This window comes from Mytilus galloprovincialis, chromosome 5 (assembly GCF_965363235.1).
Source record: "Mytilus galloprovincialis chromosome 5, xbMytGall1.hap1.1, whole genome shotgun sequence".
Lineage (NCBI taxonomy): Eukaryota > Metazoa > Mollusca > Bivalvia > Mytilida > Mytilidae > Mytilus > Mytilus galloprovincialis.
This window is the reverse complement of record NC_134842.1, coordinates 96,465,423-96,484,652: the sequence shown is the minus strand read 5'-3', so window position 1 is coordinate 96,484,652 and position 19,230 is coordinate 96,465,423. Positions and strand designations below refer to the sequence as shown.

Below are 19,230 nucleotides of genomic sequence, written 5' to 3'. Positions count from 1 at the left end.
ACAAAGGTTCGATTTACTACAATGTTGTCATTAATAGAACAACACCTTCTCCAATTCACTGTTTTACAGTGATTTTATCCAAATTTGAATCGAAGAGGCAACTTATTAACCTCCAATTTGTCAGTTTTCATTTGCATGAAGTCATATTTAGCCATGACGTCTTTGCGCGAAAATCATTCATGAAGTTTCACAGATTTTTTTTGTATGTCAAATTTATACATTTTTTCAAACTCCATCGTATTATATCTTTTTGTTATGAATTAGAATCGGAATACCAGTACTGTAGACGTAGTTGAAGAGTTGTCACCGTCAATTGTGGATTTGACGGTTGCAAATGCAGTTTTACTGGTGACAGTCACATTTTTTTTTAAATCTGGGTAGATAAGTTTTCATTTTTTAAAGTAGGGCAGGGCAAGTTGGCAGACCTTTATAACATATATATATAATTTTTAAAATCCCACCTGCGCTTTCTCAATGAAATTTTTACAGTGTGCTGTACTACTTTTGGGACAAATTATATCAAAATTATAGAAAACTTCATCATCTCTAACTCAAAATATGGACAATTTTATATATAGGGCGTCTTGAAATCTTTTGACAGCTTCCGAGGTGCTAATTTTAAACCTTTTTCAGCTGGACCAAACTCTACTTTCCTAAACAAAAATTAGGGACCCAAATTTTTTTACACTATAATTTCACCCCCTTTCTTGCAATTTGAGGCATTAAACATGGAGAAATAGTTTTGGAAGGGGTATAAAAATTAATGGCAAGTAACCCACTGTCAACACTAGGGACTATATTCGTGAATAACGAAAATCAAGGGACGACAATTGCGGTCTCAGACCTTATGCATCTTTATTGACAACATATGCCATGTATACAGTAAAAAAAAAGAATATGAACTTGTGATACACACAGAAACGTTAACGAAAGAAATGAGCAGTGCCTTTTCCTATCATAAAAAAGTGCCCTGCCCTCCACTGGCACCCTGCCCCTTTTGATTTCTAGCTGGAGCACTGTTTAAAACTATTTCTCCATGTTTAATGCCTCAAATTGCAAGAAAGGGGGTGAAATTATAGTGTAAAAAAATTTGGGTCCCTAATTTTTGTTTAGGAAAGTAGAGTTTAGGAAAGTGGAGTTTCGGACTAAAGAGCACTGTATATTGATGTTGTATTCATTTAGATTTTTCCCAAGTAAGGTGAGTTGCCACTGTCATGACTGTTGGCAGGAGTATAATTAGGGATTGAAGTATGAGCATAAAAGCATAAAAGATTTATTTAAAGTCAGTTATACATATATAACAATACAACATAATTAAGCTCTGTAGAGCTTTTATCCGACATATAAGCTGTCGGATAAAAGCTGAAGTTCAAATTATATTTATTACAAGGGTTTAGGGGGGGCTATGATGGAAATGTTATCCTGCATTGTCGTTACTTTTTTTTTGGGGGGGGGGGGGGGTCCTGGCTTTTAGATTTTTACTCAAAACTCGTCCTCGATATTTCAATTTCATCCAACCCCCAACCACTCCCGTTTCTCCCATACAATTCAAATGGTAGATGAATGAGACTGAGCTCCCTAAAAAAGAGTGGAGCAATTTAAAAAAGTGAGGCGTTTGGCGTTTTACCAGTGCCAGTGGGGCGAGCTTACTTGCTTCCGTTTTTGTCAATTTTTGACTGATTTTCGGGGTTTACATGCATGACGTGGATAAAGTGACTATATATCTTTTCATGAAAGTATAAAACTAGTCTAACATCGTCCTAAAAATGTGCATGATTATACACTTTTGTTGCGATGACTTTTTTAAATGTATGTTTCGTTCTCCGGTTTCTTCCAGTTAATCGGTAATGTAACCCATTTCAGTATATCTGTTTACAATAGCTTTTTTAACCATCTGTTTGAAAAACCAAAGTTCTTTGTGTCAACGTCTGACCATTTCAAACATCAGCAGACGAGCGTCCTTTCGCGTCATATTACACAAAAACGACCACGGTGAAAAGATTTCCGGTTTTCCGTATTCGAGGATCCAAGCTTTCGTACATTTACGTATAATATCATATCATTTATGTGAGAGTTAACTTAGTCTGGAATCGAGAATGGGGAATTAAATAAGGACAAAAAACCAACAAAGTTAGTTAAAAAGCAAAAATATAGAATAAAGAATCATTATTCTCAGAGCATATATAGTGTCTCTAGAAGAATCATGAGAATAAAGAAAAACTAAATAACAGATATTCAATCAATTATCTATTATTTATAACTCATTCACATTTTGTTCCATTCATTATTAAATAACTGTGCTGAAGGGGGCATGATGGTGAAGTTTGGAAAATTGACAAACGAGAATTATTCTAAATCAGAGAATAATTAAATGTAACTGTTAGACAGTTAGAGTGTAATAAATAAAATATCATGTACATATATTTTACAAAATGAGGTCACAGAAAACACAGATTTTTGTTATTACTAATAAGAGTCTGCAATTTGAGTATCACTGTCAGTGGCGGTTCCAGAGGGTGGGGGCAAAAAAGGGGGGCGTAGAGGGGCATACGCCCCCTTTGCTTGGACATTTTTTTTTGTAAACTGATTAATCAGACAAGACTTCGAGAACTTTGCCATTTCCCGTGTATTTTTTTTCATGCGACAATTCTTTACCTTAAATGATGTTTTTTGCTGGTATTTACTGATTATGTTAAAGTCGTGTGATTCGCTATAGTGGAGTTGACCAGTTCGCCGTAAAAACGTCACTCAGTCATTTTGAAATTCAAATTACAGTAACACATGGATAAAAAAGCGACACAGGATTGAGCAAGAATGTATTGCCTTCTATTTCACAATTCCACGAGACAGAAACGTATATACTCTATCAAGTTACACTTTCATAAAAAAAAAAAGCAATCATGATTATTAACCTACGAAAACATGTGTTACCCAAAACGCCTCAGCCTATTTTAACTAGAAATAACATAGCTGAATGATGATCCTCAGTCAACATATTAAGCTCTAGATACGAACAATTTGTTTGAGAAGGCAGTCTGAGATATTTGAAAGAAAAAATCGGACTCTGGTTTTTGCCTTTTAAAAACAAAATTAATTAATTATGGCCGTATCTGGATTGAAAACAATAATCTTGTCCACTTTTTTGCTTTAAGAAACGAAAATTTCGAACAGAATTAATTAGCATTAAATAAAACTGCATTTGCGACCGTCAAATCTACAATTGACGGTGGCAACTCTTCAACTACAGTACTGTTATTCCTTAATTATAAACCTAGAGAGTTAACTATAATTTGGTTTTGCTGTATCTGATTTCATTGATATAAATATATATATATATATATATATATATATATATATATAAATAATTTAATTTTGGATGTAATGCGTCTTATGATTGGCTGACATAATTTTGTTATCTGCTCATAGACATAATTTAGTCATGTGACTGTGATCATCAACTTTTTTCATGTTTTTATACAGTTTAAAATGGAATTTAGAATTAAGTTATAAGAAATGACTGTAATATTTTTTCTGTCCATTTGGAATAACATACAAAATGTGGTGCACACTGATAAATAACCCACTACGCGCCTTATTCAGTGTGCATTAAACTTTTTTTGTTATTTCTTCCTAGACAGAAAAAATATTACAGTCATTCCTTGAATAAAATTGCAATATTTTGTATTAGCCAGAATCAGATATAGTAAGAATCATATTTTTTGACACATCAAACACTTATTGAGGATCACTGAAATTTTCAGTTACATGTTTTATATATATATTTAAGTCTCTGGAAAATAGTTTATATTAATAATAAACTGTTTCAACTGTTCAATTGTAGATTTACTTTTATTTTGTCATAGATAGTTTGTGCAGATTCAATTTCCAACTGCCTAATATTATCTATATTTCAAGTAACATTGGAAAAACTTTCACAATGAGAAATGACCAACATATTTCTGTACCAAACACTAACTCGTACTCTAAAGAGTGTACCTATGCTTGAGTTGAATTGTGTAGATTTCATGTTGTTATTTCTTGGACACATTCACCATGTCTAATCATACATATTACAATGGTGTCTTGTTTAATCAATATATAAAAAAAATAAAATCCTTCTTTTCTGGTTTTTGTGTCACCTTGAATCAAAAAGCAGGACTAAGGAATACTGTTTCTGACGTAGGCACATCTCATTTCCAATGAGCTTTTCTCATCACTTGGCATCAGGCGGTGTAAACTTTTTACATTTTGAACTTCTTCTGGAGAACCACTGAATGGAATCAAACCAAACATAGCATGAATGTTCCTTATGAGGTGCTAACCAAACATAGCATAAATGTTCCTTATGAGGTGCTGACGAAGTGCTGTTACTTTGTAGCCATCATCCAAAATGGCCACCAGCAGGGGACTTACTTTAACATAGGACCCTATGGGAAATACATACAAATGACTTCTTTTAGAAAATGATAGTATTGAAACTCATCATTTCAAGGAAGATAACTTGGTCCAAGCCCCTTCAGTCATGGTCTATTGACTTTGAAGTTTTCTATAGCTTACATGTTAAAGTTTCTGATGAATTGGTTTACGAGGGATCACCTAATGTATGGTAAGTCTATGGTATTTGACATGTTATTATATAAGCGTCTGCACATCTCATTTCTGTGGAGATTTTTTACTACAACCCATATGCGTTGTTGATTGACTTTATTGACTTTGCAATATTTTCATAACTTAAGTTTATGATTATATTGTGACTGAAACAAGTACTTTTAAGTTAATAATATTAAGTATGCATTTTCCTTAGCATTGGCATATATCATTTCTTTAAAGATTCATGCATTATCTTATGAATTTGTTGTAATATCATAGTTATACATAGGCAAAACATATGTATGTTTACACATTTATTCAACATCTTCGATCTAAGATCACTAATGAGATGTGAACCATGCAAAACTATCAGGGTTTATCACTAATATATGGTGTTAAATTATAGATTAATATGCTGAATCTGGGAGTATAATAGGCTAAATATGCTCTTCAAATACCACAAAAATACCTTTTTCGCGTAATTTTCAACATAAAGAAAAACATATGTTTATCATATGATTCATAAAAAACATATGTTTTTCATAAGATTTTCAACAGCTGTTTTTCATATGTTTCGTGAAAAACATATGTTTTTCATAAGATTTATGAAACATATGTTTTTCATATGAATTTGTTTTTCATATGTTTCAAAACAGACAGAAAACATATGTTTTAAAACATATGATTATCATATGTTGAACAAAACATATGAAAAACATATAAAAATCATATGTTTTTCATATGTTTTATAAAACATATGAAAATCATATGTTGCAATTTTTCCTGTGTAGACGACGCACAGTTTTACTTTATTTCACGGAAAATAAAGAAAGAAAGCATCTTTCTCATTAGTGAAAAAAAAATGGCATCCAACATCATTGATTTGTTAGAATTTAATGTTACCTAATGTGTCTGCTTTTCTGACAAGTAGTTAATGCTTCTAAGAAATCATTGTTACTTATAATTACTAAGGAAGGAAATATTTTCATCAAAAGAAATGATATATGCAATTATCTACGTGTGTTCTTTACTCGACGACTGAGACAAATGGGGCCGGTTATTGCCAATCAGAGTGTTGGCTAATGAATGGTCCCGGCTAATGTTAATGATGCCATAATTTATGAATTGTCAATTGGACATTTTCAAATATCACGTAAAGTTCGAAAAATTACAAATTTAGAAACTATGTGTTATTTAGGCGAGTGACTTTAACCATAAAATTATATTTTTAATGCACCCACCTAACAGACGGTATTTTTGTTATTTTACTTTTTTTATATTATTAAATATGCATAAATGTAATTAAAATATACAGCATGTGCACTTTCATATTGTAGATTCTTTCTGTAACACTATTTGCTGAATTGAAACTCCCAGAGTATATCCCATGTACGTATTCTTTCTGTCTACATTTTACATAATCTGCATACAAAAATGTGTCGAATATTGGATTAATTGATGAACTCTCTATGAAATAAGCCAGTATTAATACACCGCATAAGTCCAAAATATACGCAGCTTGATTTATTCGGTTATTAGTAACCATGTCTTGAAACAAGTCAAAATATTTAGGGAAAACGGTACTATTTATTCTGCCATAGGCGACAATACTAACATTTTCTAAATTTACCAGTTTTTATAACAAAAACCTGGATAAAACAGTCATGTGTGGTGTTAGTACTTTATTACTCTATTTAAAAAATTGAAGCCACATAGTATCATGACCAATTTCCAACGGAGCTTGTTTATTTTATCCATGCCCACCGTTATTTTACACCAAATTTATGAAATTTTGGAAGCCTTTTCGAATAATTCTCTAGAAAATATTTCAATAGGTTTTAAAATTTATATTGTAAATTTACACACTGCAGTTGTTCATAGATAAATAAAAAAAATATATTGTACCCTTACATCCAATCACAGTCCTCTTAAGTTGACTTCCTTCACCTGTCTTGGGTACACAAAAGGCAAACCTAATGCTGGGAAAATGTAACAGTACCGTTTTCCCTATACTGTGACACAAAGCTATAAAGAATTCTTATGACACCATCAATGCAATACTGGGTTATTGTGGAAACCTTGACTATAATAAATACTTGTATGTCCCCATTACTTAACGAAACATGAATCATTTTATGTCCCCACCCCTGCATGCTGATTTACCTCTTTCTCTTCTTCTTTCAGATACGGCTTAATAAACAACCTGTATCCAACTATATCTTATCTTATTTAAAAAGAATAATAAACAGTTCCATTTAAACAGATAAAAATGACAGTTCCATTCAATTTTTGTTCATTTTATCCAAAATTTACAACATAAGCACAAATTCAAGATTTGTCATACTAATCTCCATTCCATGCTTTAGTATATGCCATATTGTGGTTCAAAATTTCAGAGCTGGTTATAAAATCCATTATTCTGTCTTGAGATGATAAAAACATAGCTGCGGTATCGCAGCTCTTAGGTCCTTATGTTATTTTTTGACTTTTTGCGGACATCTATGGTGCTCAGGGCTACGATACCGCAGCTAACAAAAACAAGGATATTAGACACTTAAAACATTAAATCTGCAAAATACTCAGCTTTAAAGTTGAATTTGTTGCCTGTATTAATCTATGAAAAAGCTGAATTATGTCCCTTGGGAGTATTAATTTCCATCAAAAGTCCTTTCAAACAGTACAAAATGACAAATTATATATGCCTGATATAATAAAAGATAAAAACTACAAAATGAAGCACTATTGAAAGATTTGCTGCATGAATTGCCAACAATGCGAGCAATTCTTTCACAGGAGAGGATAAATTCTATCTAAATTTAGCCTCAAGTTTGTCTCTTTTTTCTTAGATGAACAATTTTAACAGTGAAAATGCTTCTAGTATGACCAAATACTCCCTAACTATATAAACAGTACAAACTTAACCAGACAATATCCAATTTTAATAGATTGTGTCAAGGGAAATACCCAATTGATACATTTAGGGAATTACACAGCAAAATAGGCAAATATTTCAGTTAAAAATATTTGTCGCGACTTGAATTCTGGGTTTTCCAATTGAATTAATCATTGCGAAAGGTGAAAACAAAGGTGAAAACAAATTTAAAAGAACAATAGTTTGGTGCAGTTTATACAATATAGTTAATATTGAAACCCTAGAATAAAGTTTTATATCAGTACCCATCAACTTTACTTATCATGATGACTCAACACTTTTCTCAACACAGTACTGTTCTCAGATAAAAAAAATTCTATTCTTTGTGATAAAAATCAAATGTTCTTATCAAATGCTTCAAAATAGTATAAAATGACTGAAGTCTGATTTATTTTGATTTCCCTTGCCTACTTGAGTATAGGGAAAACGGTACTATTTATTCTGCCATAGGCGACAATACTAACATTTTCTAAATTTACCTGTTTTTATAATAAAAACCTGGATAAAACAGTTATGTGTGGTGTTAGTAATTTATTACTCTATTTTAAAAATTGAAGCCAAACACATGTAGTATCATGATCAATTTCCAACGGAGCTTGTTTATGTTATCCATGCCCACCGTCATTTTACACCAAATTTATGAATTTTGAAGCCTTTTTGAATAATTTTCTAGAAAATATTTCAATAGGTTTTAAATAAAATTGAGAATGGAAATGGGGAATGTGTCAAAGAGACAACAACCCGACCAAAATAAAAAAAAACACAACAGCAGAAGGTCACCAACAGGTCTTCAATGTAGCGAGAAATTCCCGCACCCGGAGGCGTCCTTCAGCTGGCCCCTAAACAAATATATACTAGTTCAGTGATAATGAACGCCATACTAATTTCCAAATTGTACACAAGAAACTAAAATTTAAATAATACAAGACTAACAAAGGCCAGAGGCTCCTGACTTGGGACAGGCGCAAAAAATGCGGCGGGGTTAAACATGTTTGTGAGATCTCAACCCTCCCCCTATACCTCTAACCAGTGTAGGAAAGTAAAAGCATAACAATACGCACATTAAAATTCAGTTCAAGAGAAGTCCGAGTCTGATGTAAGAAGATGTAACCAAAGAAAATAAACAAAATGACAATAATACATAAATAACAACAGGCTACTAGCAGTTAACTGACATGCCAGCTCCAGACTTCAATTAAACTGACTGAAAGATTATGATTTCATCATATGAACATCAGGCACAATCCTTCCCGTAAGGGGTTTAGTATCATACCATCATAACATATATGAGAAGAACATAACCCGTGTCATACCATTTATATTGTAAATTTACACACTGCAGTTATTCATAGATAAATAAAAAAAATATATTGTACCCTTACATCCAATCACAGCCCTCCTAAGTTGACTTCCTTCACCTGTCTTGGGTACACAAAAGGCAAACCTAATGCTGGGAAAATGTAATAGTACCGTTTTCCCTTTGTGTTATACATTATGTACAAATTAAGGAAAATAAAATACACAATCAAACACATGTCGCATGTCTAGAGAAAACCACATTGCTATATACACCTTAATCAATCAATACGTGTATACTTTAAAATTTTGACTATTGAACGTAGTAAATAAGATTCGTTGGAAATGGTTGATAAATCTAATCAAACAATACTGTACGAACTTAATTTACAAAATAATCCTTTTTAAAGCAAATTATAAGTATGTACAATGTGACAATGAATGATTCTTTTTTTAAGATTAATGCAGACTTCATAACACTAATTTGCAACGAATGAAGACGTTATATCAGCTTTGCTATTTTAGGTTCAATACTTTCACTAATATTGATGATTGTCCCGCTTAGTTATGTCATAATCATCGTCTGGATGGCAATGCACGGTAAGTTGTTAGACTCATTCAAATGATCAATACACTCGATTCGTATTGAGTAGTTAATTATCAAATATTGATAGTGTTTAAATACATGAATACATAAAAAACCGCGCAGAATAAGTTGTAGTTTTGTAATAATGCGACCACTTTGAGTAATTTCTTACTATAACGAGAACAAAGGCTGCTACAAGAGAGAGATAAAAAAAAAAAAGAACCAAAGCAACAGTAGCATACCGCTCTTCAATAGTCATAAATCGATTAAGCGAAAACAAGTCCGGATCACAAACCGAAACTAATGGAAACACATCAATATTAGGAGGAAAACAACGGACCAACAGAAACACTGAACTGCAACAAAAATAAACGCCAAAATACATAAAAATGAACTATTTGATTACAACGCCATATTCCTGACTTGATACATGACATTTTAAAAAAAATTGTGGGTTGAAACTGTTGTTTTTTTTTACATAAATAAGGCCGTTAGTTTTCTCGTTTGAATTGTTTTACATTGTCTTATCGGGGCCTTTTATAGCTGACTATGCGGTATGGGCTGTGCTCATTGTTGAAAGCCGTACGGTGACCTATAGTTGTTAATGTCTGTGTCATTTTGGTCTTTTGTGGATAGTTGTCTCATTGGCAATCATACCACATCTTCTTTTTTCTATTCTTTGCTAGCCAAACATCCTGCTTATGTGGCAATGCTTTAAATAACGCTAAAATTACAAGATTACTCGACAGGAATACAGTACAAATATACGTAAGAACACCCAGGACAGAGAAACATAAATGAATAATATAATAGTACATAACAACATGTCAACCCCAAAATAACGCACACTTCCCATGAATTTAAGAGAATCTGTTTAAGAAATAAAAAATAAAGAAATATCAATACACTTTGATTTGAAACAACTTTTATGAAAGATAGGGAAAATATACTACTGGCACATTAAAACCCATAATTCGAAAATAGACTTGAAAGTATTTAAATATATGAGTACATAAAAAACCGCAGAGAATAAGTTGTAGCCATTGCCAAAAAAAAGACCAAGAACAAACGAAAAACAACTGTACACAAAACTATGGACTGAGCAATACGAACCCTCCGAAAATCTGAGGGTGCTCTAGAGGGTATTATATATAGCAGATCTTGCTCTACATGTGGCAACAGCCGTGTTGCTCGTGTAAGGACAAAAAAAGTCTAAATCAGTTGGTGACATTCGATGAACAGAAGGATGGGATTGCGGTTTCGAAGATTGGACCATATTCGTCGTCATATGTGTAAACGAGATATTTCATAAAGGTCAACCAACTCGTAATTGCGTTCGTAAAGTTTTGTAAGGAATGATTTCTACTTCAATACTTAAAACACTTGTTTTAACATCCTCTCTTTGACCATTAGCACTGTATCATGATTGGATTATAGTAAACGCAAACCCTTGAATATTGTACCAACTTGGAGATATCTTCTGTATATGTAGGCATTGCTGGAATAATGCTCCATAGCAATGAAAAGTTAACAACAGAGAAGTTAAGATCATCTTTTTTTGTCGTAAAGTTTTGTTCTTAACCGACCCTTACATGTATGTATTGTTGTTGGTTTTCAGCGATTTTACAATGTACTTCGCATTTGATTTGTTTTTCGTTTGTTTGGATTCAGTTGCCACTGAAAAATCATATATTGTCAGAGCGCTCGTCTTGTGTACTAAATTAAAAGTTTTGTATCTTAAAACGAGTTTTTTTTTTTCTTTTTCGATGCTCATCAACTGTAAAGAGATGTTATTTCTTAGCTGTTTTGCATCAAGTACCATTATGCTTATAATTGTAACACCAATAAGTTCATTTTAAATCATACAAATATAAGAAATAGTTCTGTTGAAAAAAGTTGCATGAGTTCTTTTCAATTAAATGGATAGATGATGTTTAATTGAATAGTAACATCATATGTTCAAGGAGACAAAGTTTCTTTATAATTGAATGTAAAGTAAATTTACACATGTTATTATGAAGCAAGAAGACTAATAAAAATGTTCCCCAATTTTACGTTTCACATCCTGATATACAAAAACGATATATGTTTTGAATATATCATTTTTCTTTCTGTGCAAACACTAGTGCGTTGTTCATTTATTTTATTTTTAAATTCATACAATTCTGCAAAAACTGAAACTTGAAAAGTGATTCATTTTGACTTTCCTTTATATAAAAGTAAAATCACATAAATACTGAACTCCGAGGAAAGCTAAAAACGGAAAGTCCCTTAACAAATGTAAGGCAAAATTTCAAATTTGTGAATTTTTTTCATTTAGACGATTTTAAACGACACCATTAAATTAATAACAAAAATGAAAGTAAATATAATGATAACATTTTATGGTACATTGTTATATTTTATCATACAAATTATTGAAAGTATAACTGCCTGAATCAAAGCAGAAATGCCATTGTTACTATGGTAAGTATAATAAAAACACCGGTGCAATTTGTTTTCTATACAGCGTACTAGTTTATTTGGTTAGTTTTTCAATCACTCGGTCAATACCAATGCTGACGAACTTGTCATCGAGGGAATCACAACCCAGTATCAGGCGACCACATAATGTTATTGATTCGGTCATTAGCTGTACATTTACTGTTGATAAATGTTAAATTATTGCGAAGCACCAATATGTTTCTACTCCTGGCATATATTGGTTTTGTAAGTGTTGACAGACCGTTTGGGAATTGTTATTTGAATTGATAATAGAATTTGTATTTTAATTTGCTTTTCTTGTTGCTTAAATTTAAATGTCACTAATGAGTTTGATAAAGACGCAACGTGGGTCCAGCGTTCTAAGTTAGTGGGTCAGCATTAAGGATGGACTACACATGCAATTGTTATATATCACTATTTATATGCGAGGTTTTCCATAGTTGATCTGTATTCTCATGTGAACAAAACACGCTGCTGTTCCCAAAAGGGTTGCAAGTGATGGTTTACGACAAAAGAGTTGAATACAGCTTTTGCATTATAAACTCAGTTTTTTTTTCAAATCAATAATACAGGGCTCCTTATATACATGCACACGTATAAAAACTGCGGTTTTTATCCAAGGCAATCATAGGTTTGAACGTAGTTTTCAATTTAGACTCGTATATATTATATATATATATTATTATATTATATATATACAACTCGTCTAAACATCAACCCAACAATGTTAGATCTGTAAATTTGCTTTCGCATATTTTTGGTTCTTCCCTCGCCGGGATTCGAACCCATGCTACTGTTATATCGTGACACCAAATCGCCTGCACTGCAGCCGTCCCGCTAGACCACACGACCACCTGGACTCTCAAAAAAAGAGCATTCGCTGGCCGTGTGTTACCTTTCCACGTCAGTTTTAATCTAGCGGCGTACTACAGTACATGATATATAAGGCATGAAGATGTTATTGTTACAGATCAGCTAAATTATCTATAGTAAAGGATCCTACAAATTAATGTAATATACAGTCACAGAAAATAATTATATTTATAAGTACGTATAAGTATGGCGATCCGATGGATACATCTGTTGTAGGGTTGTCACTGACTCAGACGTACTTATAAATATAATTATTTTCTGTGACTGTATCTTACATTAATTTGTAGGATCCTTTACTATAGATAATTTAGCTGATCTGTAACAATAACATCTTCATGCCTTATATATCATGTACTGCAGTACGCCGCTAGATTAAAACTGACGTGGAAAGGTAACACACGGCCAGCGAAAGCCCTTTTTTTTAAGAGCCCAGGTGGTCGTGTGGTCTAGCGGGACGGCTGCAGTGCAGGCGATTTGGTGTCACGATATCACAGTAGCATGGGTTCGAATCCCGGCGAGGGAAGAACCAAAAATTTGCGAAAGCAAATTTACAGATCTAACATTGTTGGGTTGATGTTTAGACGAGTTGTATATACATTATGTACACAGCCATGTATCATCATCATTGATGGCGATCCGATGGATACATCTGTTGTAGGGTTGTCACTGACTCAGACGTACTTATAAATATAATTATTTTCTGTGACTGTATCTTACATTAATTTGTAGGATCCTTTACTATAGATAATTTAGCTGATCTGTAACAATAACATCTTCATGCCTTATATATCATGTACTGCAGTACGCCGCTAGATTAAAACTGACGTGGAAAGGTAACACACGGCCAGCGAAAGCTCTTTTTTTTAAGAGCCCAGGTGGTCGTGTGGTCTAGCGGGACGGCTGCAGTGCAGGCGATTTGGTGTCACGATATCACAGTAGCATGGGTTCGAATCCCGGCGAGGGCAGAACCAAAAATTTGCGAAAGCAAATTTACAGATCTAACATTGTTGGGTTGATGTTTAGACGAGTTGTATATATATATATATATATATATATACACACGAGTCTAAATTGAAAACTACGTTCAAACTTATGATTGCGTTGGATAAAAACCGCAATTTTTATACGTGTGCATGTATATAAGGAGCCCTGTATTATTGATTTGAAGAAAAGCTGAGTTTATAATGCAAAAGCTGTATTCAACTCTTTTGTTGTAAACCATCACTTGCAACCCTTTTGGGAACAACAGCGTGTTTTGTTCACATGAGAATACAGATCAACTATGGAAAACCTCGCATATAAATAGTGATATATAACAATTGCATGTGTAGTCCATCCTTAATGCTGACCCACTAACTTAGAATGCTGGACCCACGTTGCGTCTTTATCAAACTCATTAGTGACATTTAAATTTAAGCAACAAGAAAAGCAAATCAAAATACAAATTCTATTATCAATTCAAATAACAATTCCCAAACGGTCTGTCAACACTTACAAAACCAATATATGCCAGGAGTAGAAACATATTGGTGCTTCGCAATAATTTAACATTTATCAACAGTAAATGTACAGCTAATGACCGAATCAATAACATTATGTGGTCGCCTGATACTTGGTTGTGATTCCCTCGATGACAAGTTCATCAGCATTGGTATTGACCGAGTGATTGAAAAACTAACCAAATAAACTAGTACGCTGTATAGAAAACAAATTGCACCGTGTTTTTTTTTATTATACTTACCATAGTAACAATTGCATTTCTGCTTTGATTCAGGCAGTTATACTTTTGTTATAATATATTTTTTCACTCTTTTGGTCTTTTAGAAAATGTTGTTTGTGCTGTATTTAACACCCTCTACAACGAAATTTGTTACATGCACACGTATAAAAATTGCGGTTTTTATCAAACGCAATCATAGGTTTGAACGTTGTTTTCAATTTAGACTTCTTTATATTTATTTAGTTGTGGCTTGCATTATATTTTCCCTCCGATTTATAGAAACTGTTCATCCTATTTTGACTCTTTAAAATTCAAGAGTTTATCCCGGGCATAAAAACAATGCCGTATTTTGCGAAACCTTTTCAACTTTTGATCTTCAGTGCTGTACAACTTTGTACTTTTTTCACTTTCGATCTTTTATATCTGGGCGTCACTGGTGAGTCTTGTGTGGGCAAGGCGCGTTTTTGGCGTATTGAATTTTAGACCTGATGCTTTTTGTTATCTATTAATCATGTTTTTCTGTGTCTAATATGTTCTCCTATTTATTTGTATTGTAGTCCTGTAATATTATGTTGTCATTTCAATGTTATATTTAACTTTGCCATTAAAGTGCGAGGTTTGGCATGCCTTAAAACCAGGTTCAACCCACCACTTTTATTCCCCTTTAAAAGTGTCCTGTACCAAGTCAGGAAGATGGTCATTGTTATATATTGTTCGTTTCTCTTTGTGTTGCATTTTAACGTTGAGTCGTTTGTGTTTTCTCTTATTTTTGAGATATTGAGATAAGACGTGGCACGGTACTTGTCTATCCCAAATTCATGTATTTGGTTTTCATGTTACATTTGTTATTCTCGTGGTGTTTTGTCTGATGATTGGTCTGTTTCTGTGTGTGTTGCGTTTCGATGTTGTGTCGTTGTTCTCCTCTTATATTTAATGCGTTTCGCTCGGTTTTGGTTTGTTACCCCGATTTTGTTTTTTGTCCATGGATTTATGAGTTTTGAACAGCGGTATACTACTGTTGCCTTTATCTATCCTAAATTGAGGTAAATGAAATGGCCTTCCAGATACTTTTCGATCCCTAACATCACTGAAGAGACATTAATTGTCGAAATCCGGATGTGGTGTAATTTGTTTTTATTTTATTCTATTCGTATTAAATTAATATATCATAGAGATCCATATTGTTACACCTTGTGATCAATTTATTTAGCAATCGCAAATGGCAGCCAGCAGCATTTAAGAAAATCAGTTGTTCGACCTGCTAGTCAAATGCGTTTTGTTATAATATATTTTTCACTCTTTTGGTCTTTTGGAAAATGTTGTTTGTGCTGTATTTAGAACCCTCAACAAAGAAATTTGTTACATGCACACGTATGAAAACTGCGGTTTTTATCCAACGCAATCATAGGTTTGAACGTTGTTTTCAATTTAGACTTCTTTATATTTATTTCGGTTGGGCTTGTATCATATTTTCCCTCCGGTTTATATAATCCGTTCATCCTATTTTGACTCTTTAAAATTCAAGAGTCTATCCTAAATTGAGGTAAATTAAATGGCCTTTCAAATACTTTTCAATCCCTAACATCACTGAAGAGACATTAATTGACGAAATCCGGATTTGATGTAAAAACAAATAGCACCTTTTATTGTGGTTCACCATTTTTGCCGCAAATTTATTTTATTCTACTTCATATTAAATTAATATTTAATAGAGATCCATTTTGTTACACCTTGTGATCAATTTATTTGGCAATCGCAAATGGCAGTCAGGAGGGTTAAATAACATCAGTTGTTCGACCTGCTAGTCAAATGCGTTTTGTTATAATATATTTTTTCACTCTTTTGGTCTTTTGGAAAATGTTGTTTTAGCTTTATTTAGAACCCTCTACAACGAAATTTGTTACATGCACAGTATAAAAATTGCGGTTTTTATCCAACACAATCATAGGTTTGAACGTTGTTTTCAATTTAGACTTCTACATAATTATTTCGTTTGGGACGTATTATATATTTTCCCTCCGGTTTATATAATTCGTTCATCCTATTTTGACTCTTTAAAATTCAAGAGTCTATCCTAAATTGAGGTAAATTGAATGGCCCTCCAAATACTTTTCGATCCCTAACATCACTGAAGAGACATTAATTGTCAAAACCGGATATGATGTAAAAAAAATAGCACCTTTTATTGTGGTTTATTTTACATAAATTTATTTTATTCTTCGTCGTATTAAATTAATATATAATAGAGATCCATTTTGTTACACCTTGTGATCAATTTATTTGGCAATCGCAAATGGCAGTCAGCAGGGTTTAAGAACATCAGTTGTTCGACCTGCTAGTCAAATGCGTTTTGTTATAATATATTTTTTCACTCTTTTTGGTCTTTTGGAAAATGTGGTTTGTGTTGTATGTAGAACCCTCTACAACGAAATTTGTTACATGCAAACGTATACAAATTTGGGTTTTTATCCAACGCAATCATAGGTTTGAACGTTGTTTTCAATTTAGACTTCTTTATATTTATTTCGTTTGGGCTCGTATTATATTTTCCCCTGGTTTATATAATCCGTTCATCCTATTTTGACACTTTAACATTCGAGAGTCTATCCTAAATTGAGGTAAATTAAATGGCCTTCCAAATACTTTGCTATCCCTACCATCATTTAATTAAGAGACATTAATTGCCGAAATCTGGATATAATGTAAACATTTTAGCACCTCATGTTGAGGTTTACCATATTTGCCGCAAGTTTATTGTTTTCTACTTAGTATCGAATTAATATAGAGATCCATTTTGTTACACCTTGTGATCAATTTGTTTGGTAATCGTCAATGGCAGTCAGCAGGTTTTAAGAACATCAGTTGTTCGACCTGTTAGTCAAATGCGTTTTATTTAAATGTATTTTTTCACTCTTTTTGGTCTTTTGGAAAATGTTGTTTGTGCTGTATTTAGACCCTTCTACAACGACACTTGTTAAATGCACACGTATAAAAATGCGGTTTTTATCCAACACAATCATAGGTTTGAACGTTGTTTTCAATTTATACTTGTTTATATATATATATATTTATACTGCAATCAGCTATTTTACTATACAGATAAAGCTATACGTATAAACGTTAGCTTTATACGTCAATGACCCCAACTAACCTATTAGCCCCGCCTACTTACCAGAACTACCGTATTTCATCAACAACGTCACGTCACAACCACGACAACGTGTAGTAACAATGGTCAAACTTTTTTTAATTTAAACTTGTTATGTCTTCAAATTGGTAATTTATATACCATGTTTATCAAATGTTATTAATAAGTTCATAGTCCCTTTCTAATTCCTTAAAATGTCAATGTCTTACCGCCTGGACTACACTCATAGGGAAATACCATAAAATGGTACCCCAAGAGGGAAATTCCAAACACTTTATTTTTTAACAATATTTGTTACATTTTTTTTTTTATCGATTTCAGTATAAAAACAATATACGTATAGTGAGTGTCTTGAAATATGAAATTTATTTGTATGAGGCTTAGAAACGGGAAAATGCGAGCATTTTCCCGATTCGTTCCGAATACAAATAAATACACTATAAATACACTATACGTATATTGTCTAAATATAATAACTGAATAATACTCAACGATAAATCTTACGGGGCGATAGATCATATAAATATGATACAAGACTCTACAAAATCTAATATAAACAAGTCTAAAAGGGTATACCATCACCAAAAATAACAATAAAACGAACAATATGTTAAATATGTCGGATATCCTTCATCAGTATGATCACGATGGAAAAAATGAAACATGTCAATCTATTCTGATTATACAATCACAATATTGAAATTTATACACAAAAAAAAACAGTTTAAGCGAACATCAGAGACGCTGGTACAATTTTGAAATTTCCAAACACGACGCAAAGACCGCAAAGATATGCTAAAATAAAAATAGTTATTTGCGTTTTTAACTGGCACAACTCTAAATTTCCAAAGGTGACGACAGTTAAGATGTTACAACTGCGTGAAGATACAGTCCCAATATACAACCAAGACCGATCTAAGCTGGTATTATATTTAACATATGACAACGGTAGAGTAATTGTATTCATCAACAATGGAAAGGGTTCATGTCTGGAGACATGGAAAGGCAAAATATAGTGTCAATGGCTTCTTGTACCGGGTTACAATCCTTGACCAATGTGGTCTAGCGTTGTCGTCTTAACGCAAGTGGGTGATTGTCAAAATGAGGGACTACAATGTTCCTAAGAACAAAATCCCTGTATGTTGTCCATTCGTTTTACCCTGCAGAATAACATACCCAGATTACAACAGTATGAATGTAGTCGTTGGGCAAATGTTTTTTTGGTTATAGGCAGTTTTATTTTCCCGCCAAACTCGTATTCTGCCGCCTGGTCGTCATAACAGAGACCGACTACCATCTGACCAATGAATTATTTGTCACCATCTCGTGTTCCAGCGTCTGTGGTCATTAGCCCTTTAAAACCTGATCATACGTAGCCTGGCTGTTAGGGCATGTCTCTTGACAACACGATGTGCTCTTAGGATGCCTCAATGAAGTCTACGGATCAATGTGCTAACACCAACGCGACCACCTGGAGGACAATGGTGTCTATGCTGCAGTGCAGGAGTAAATGGGTTGGTTTTAACATGACGAATAAGCAGTCTGTCAGCACGACGGGAAGGTAACCGGGGTCTTCCAGACCTTGGTATATCATTTACAGT

General features: G+C 33.1%; 1 protein-coding gene across 1 annotated transcript in view; it reads left to right on the top strand.

Moving 5' to 3' along the window:
- The first annotated feature begins 9,349 nt into the window (after positions 1-9,349).
- Positions 9,350-19,230, top strand: part of LOC143074865 (uncharacterized) — a 30,025-nt gene continuing 20,144 nt past the window's right edge. The window contains exon 1 of the mRNA XM_076250093.1: positions 9,350-9,418. Coding sequence (XP_076106208.1) covers positions 9,367-9,418 — 52 coding nt within the window. The 5' untranslated portion in view covers positions 9,350-9,366. The remainder of the gene's footprint in view (positions 9,419-19,230) is intronic.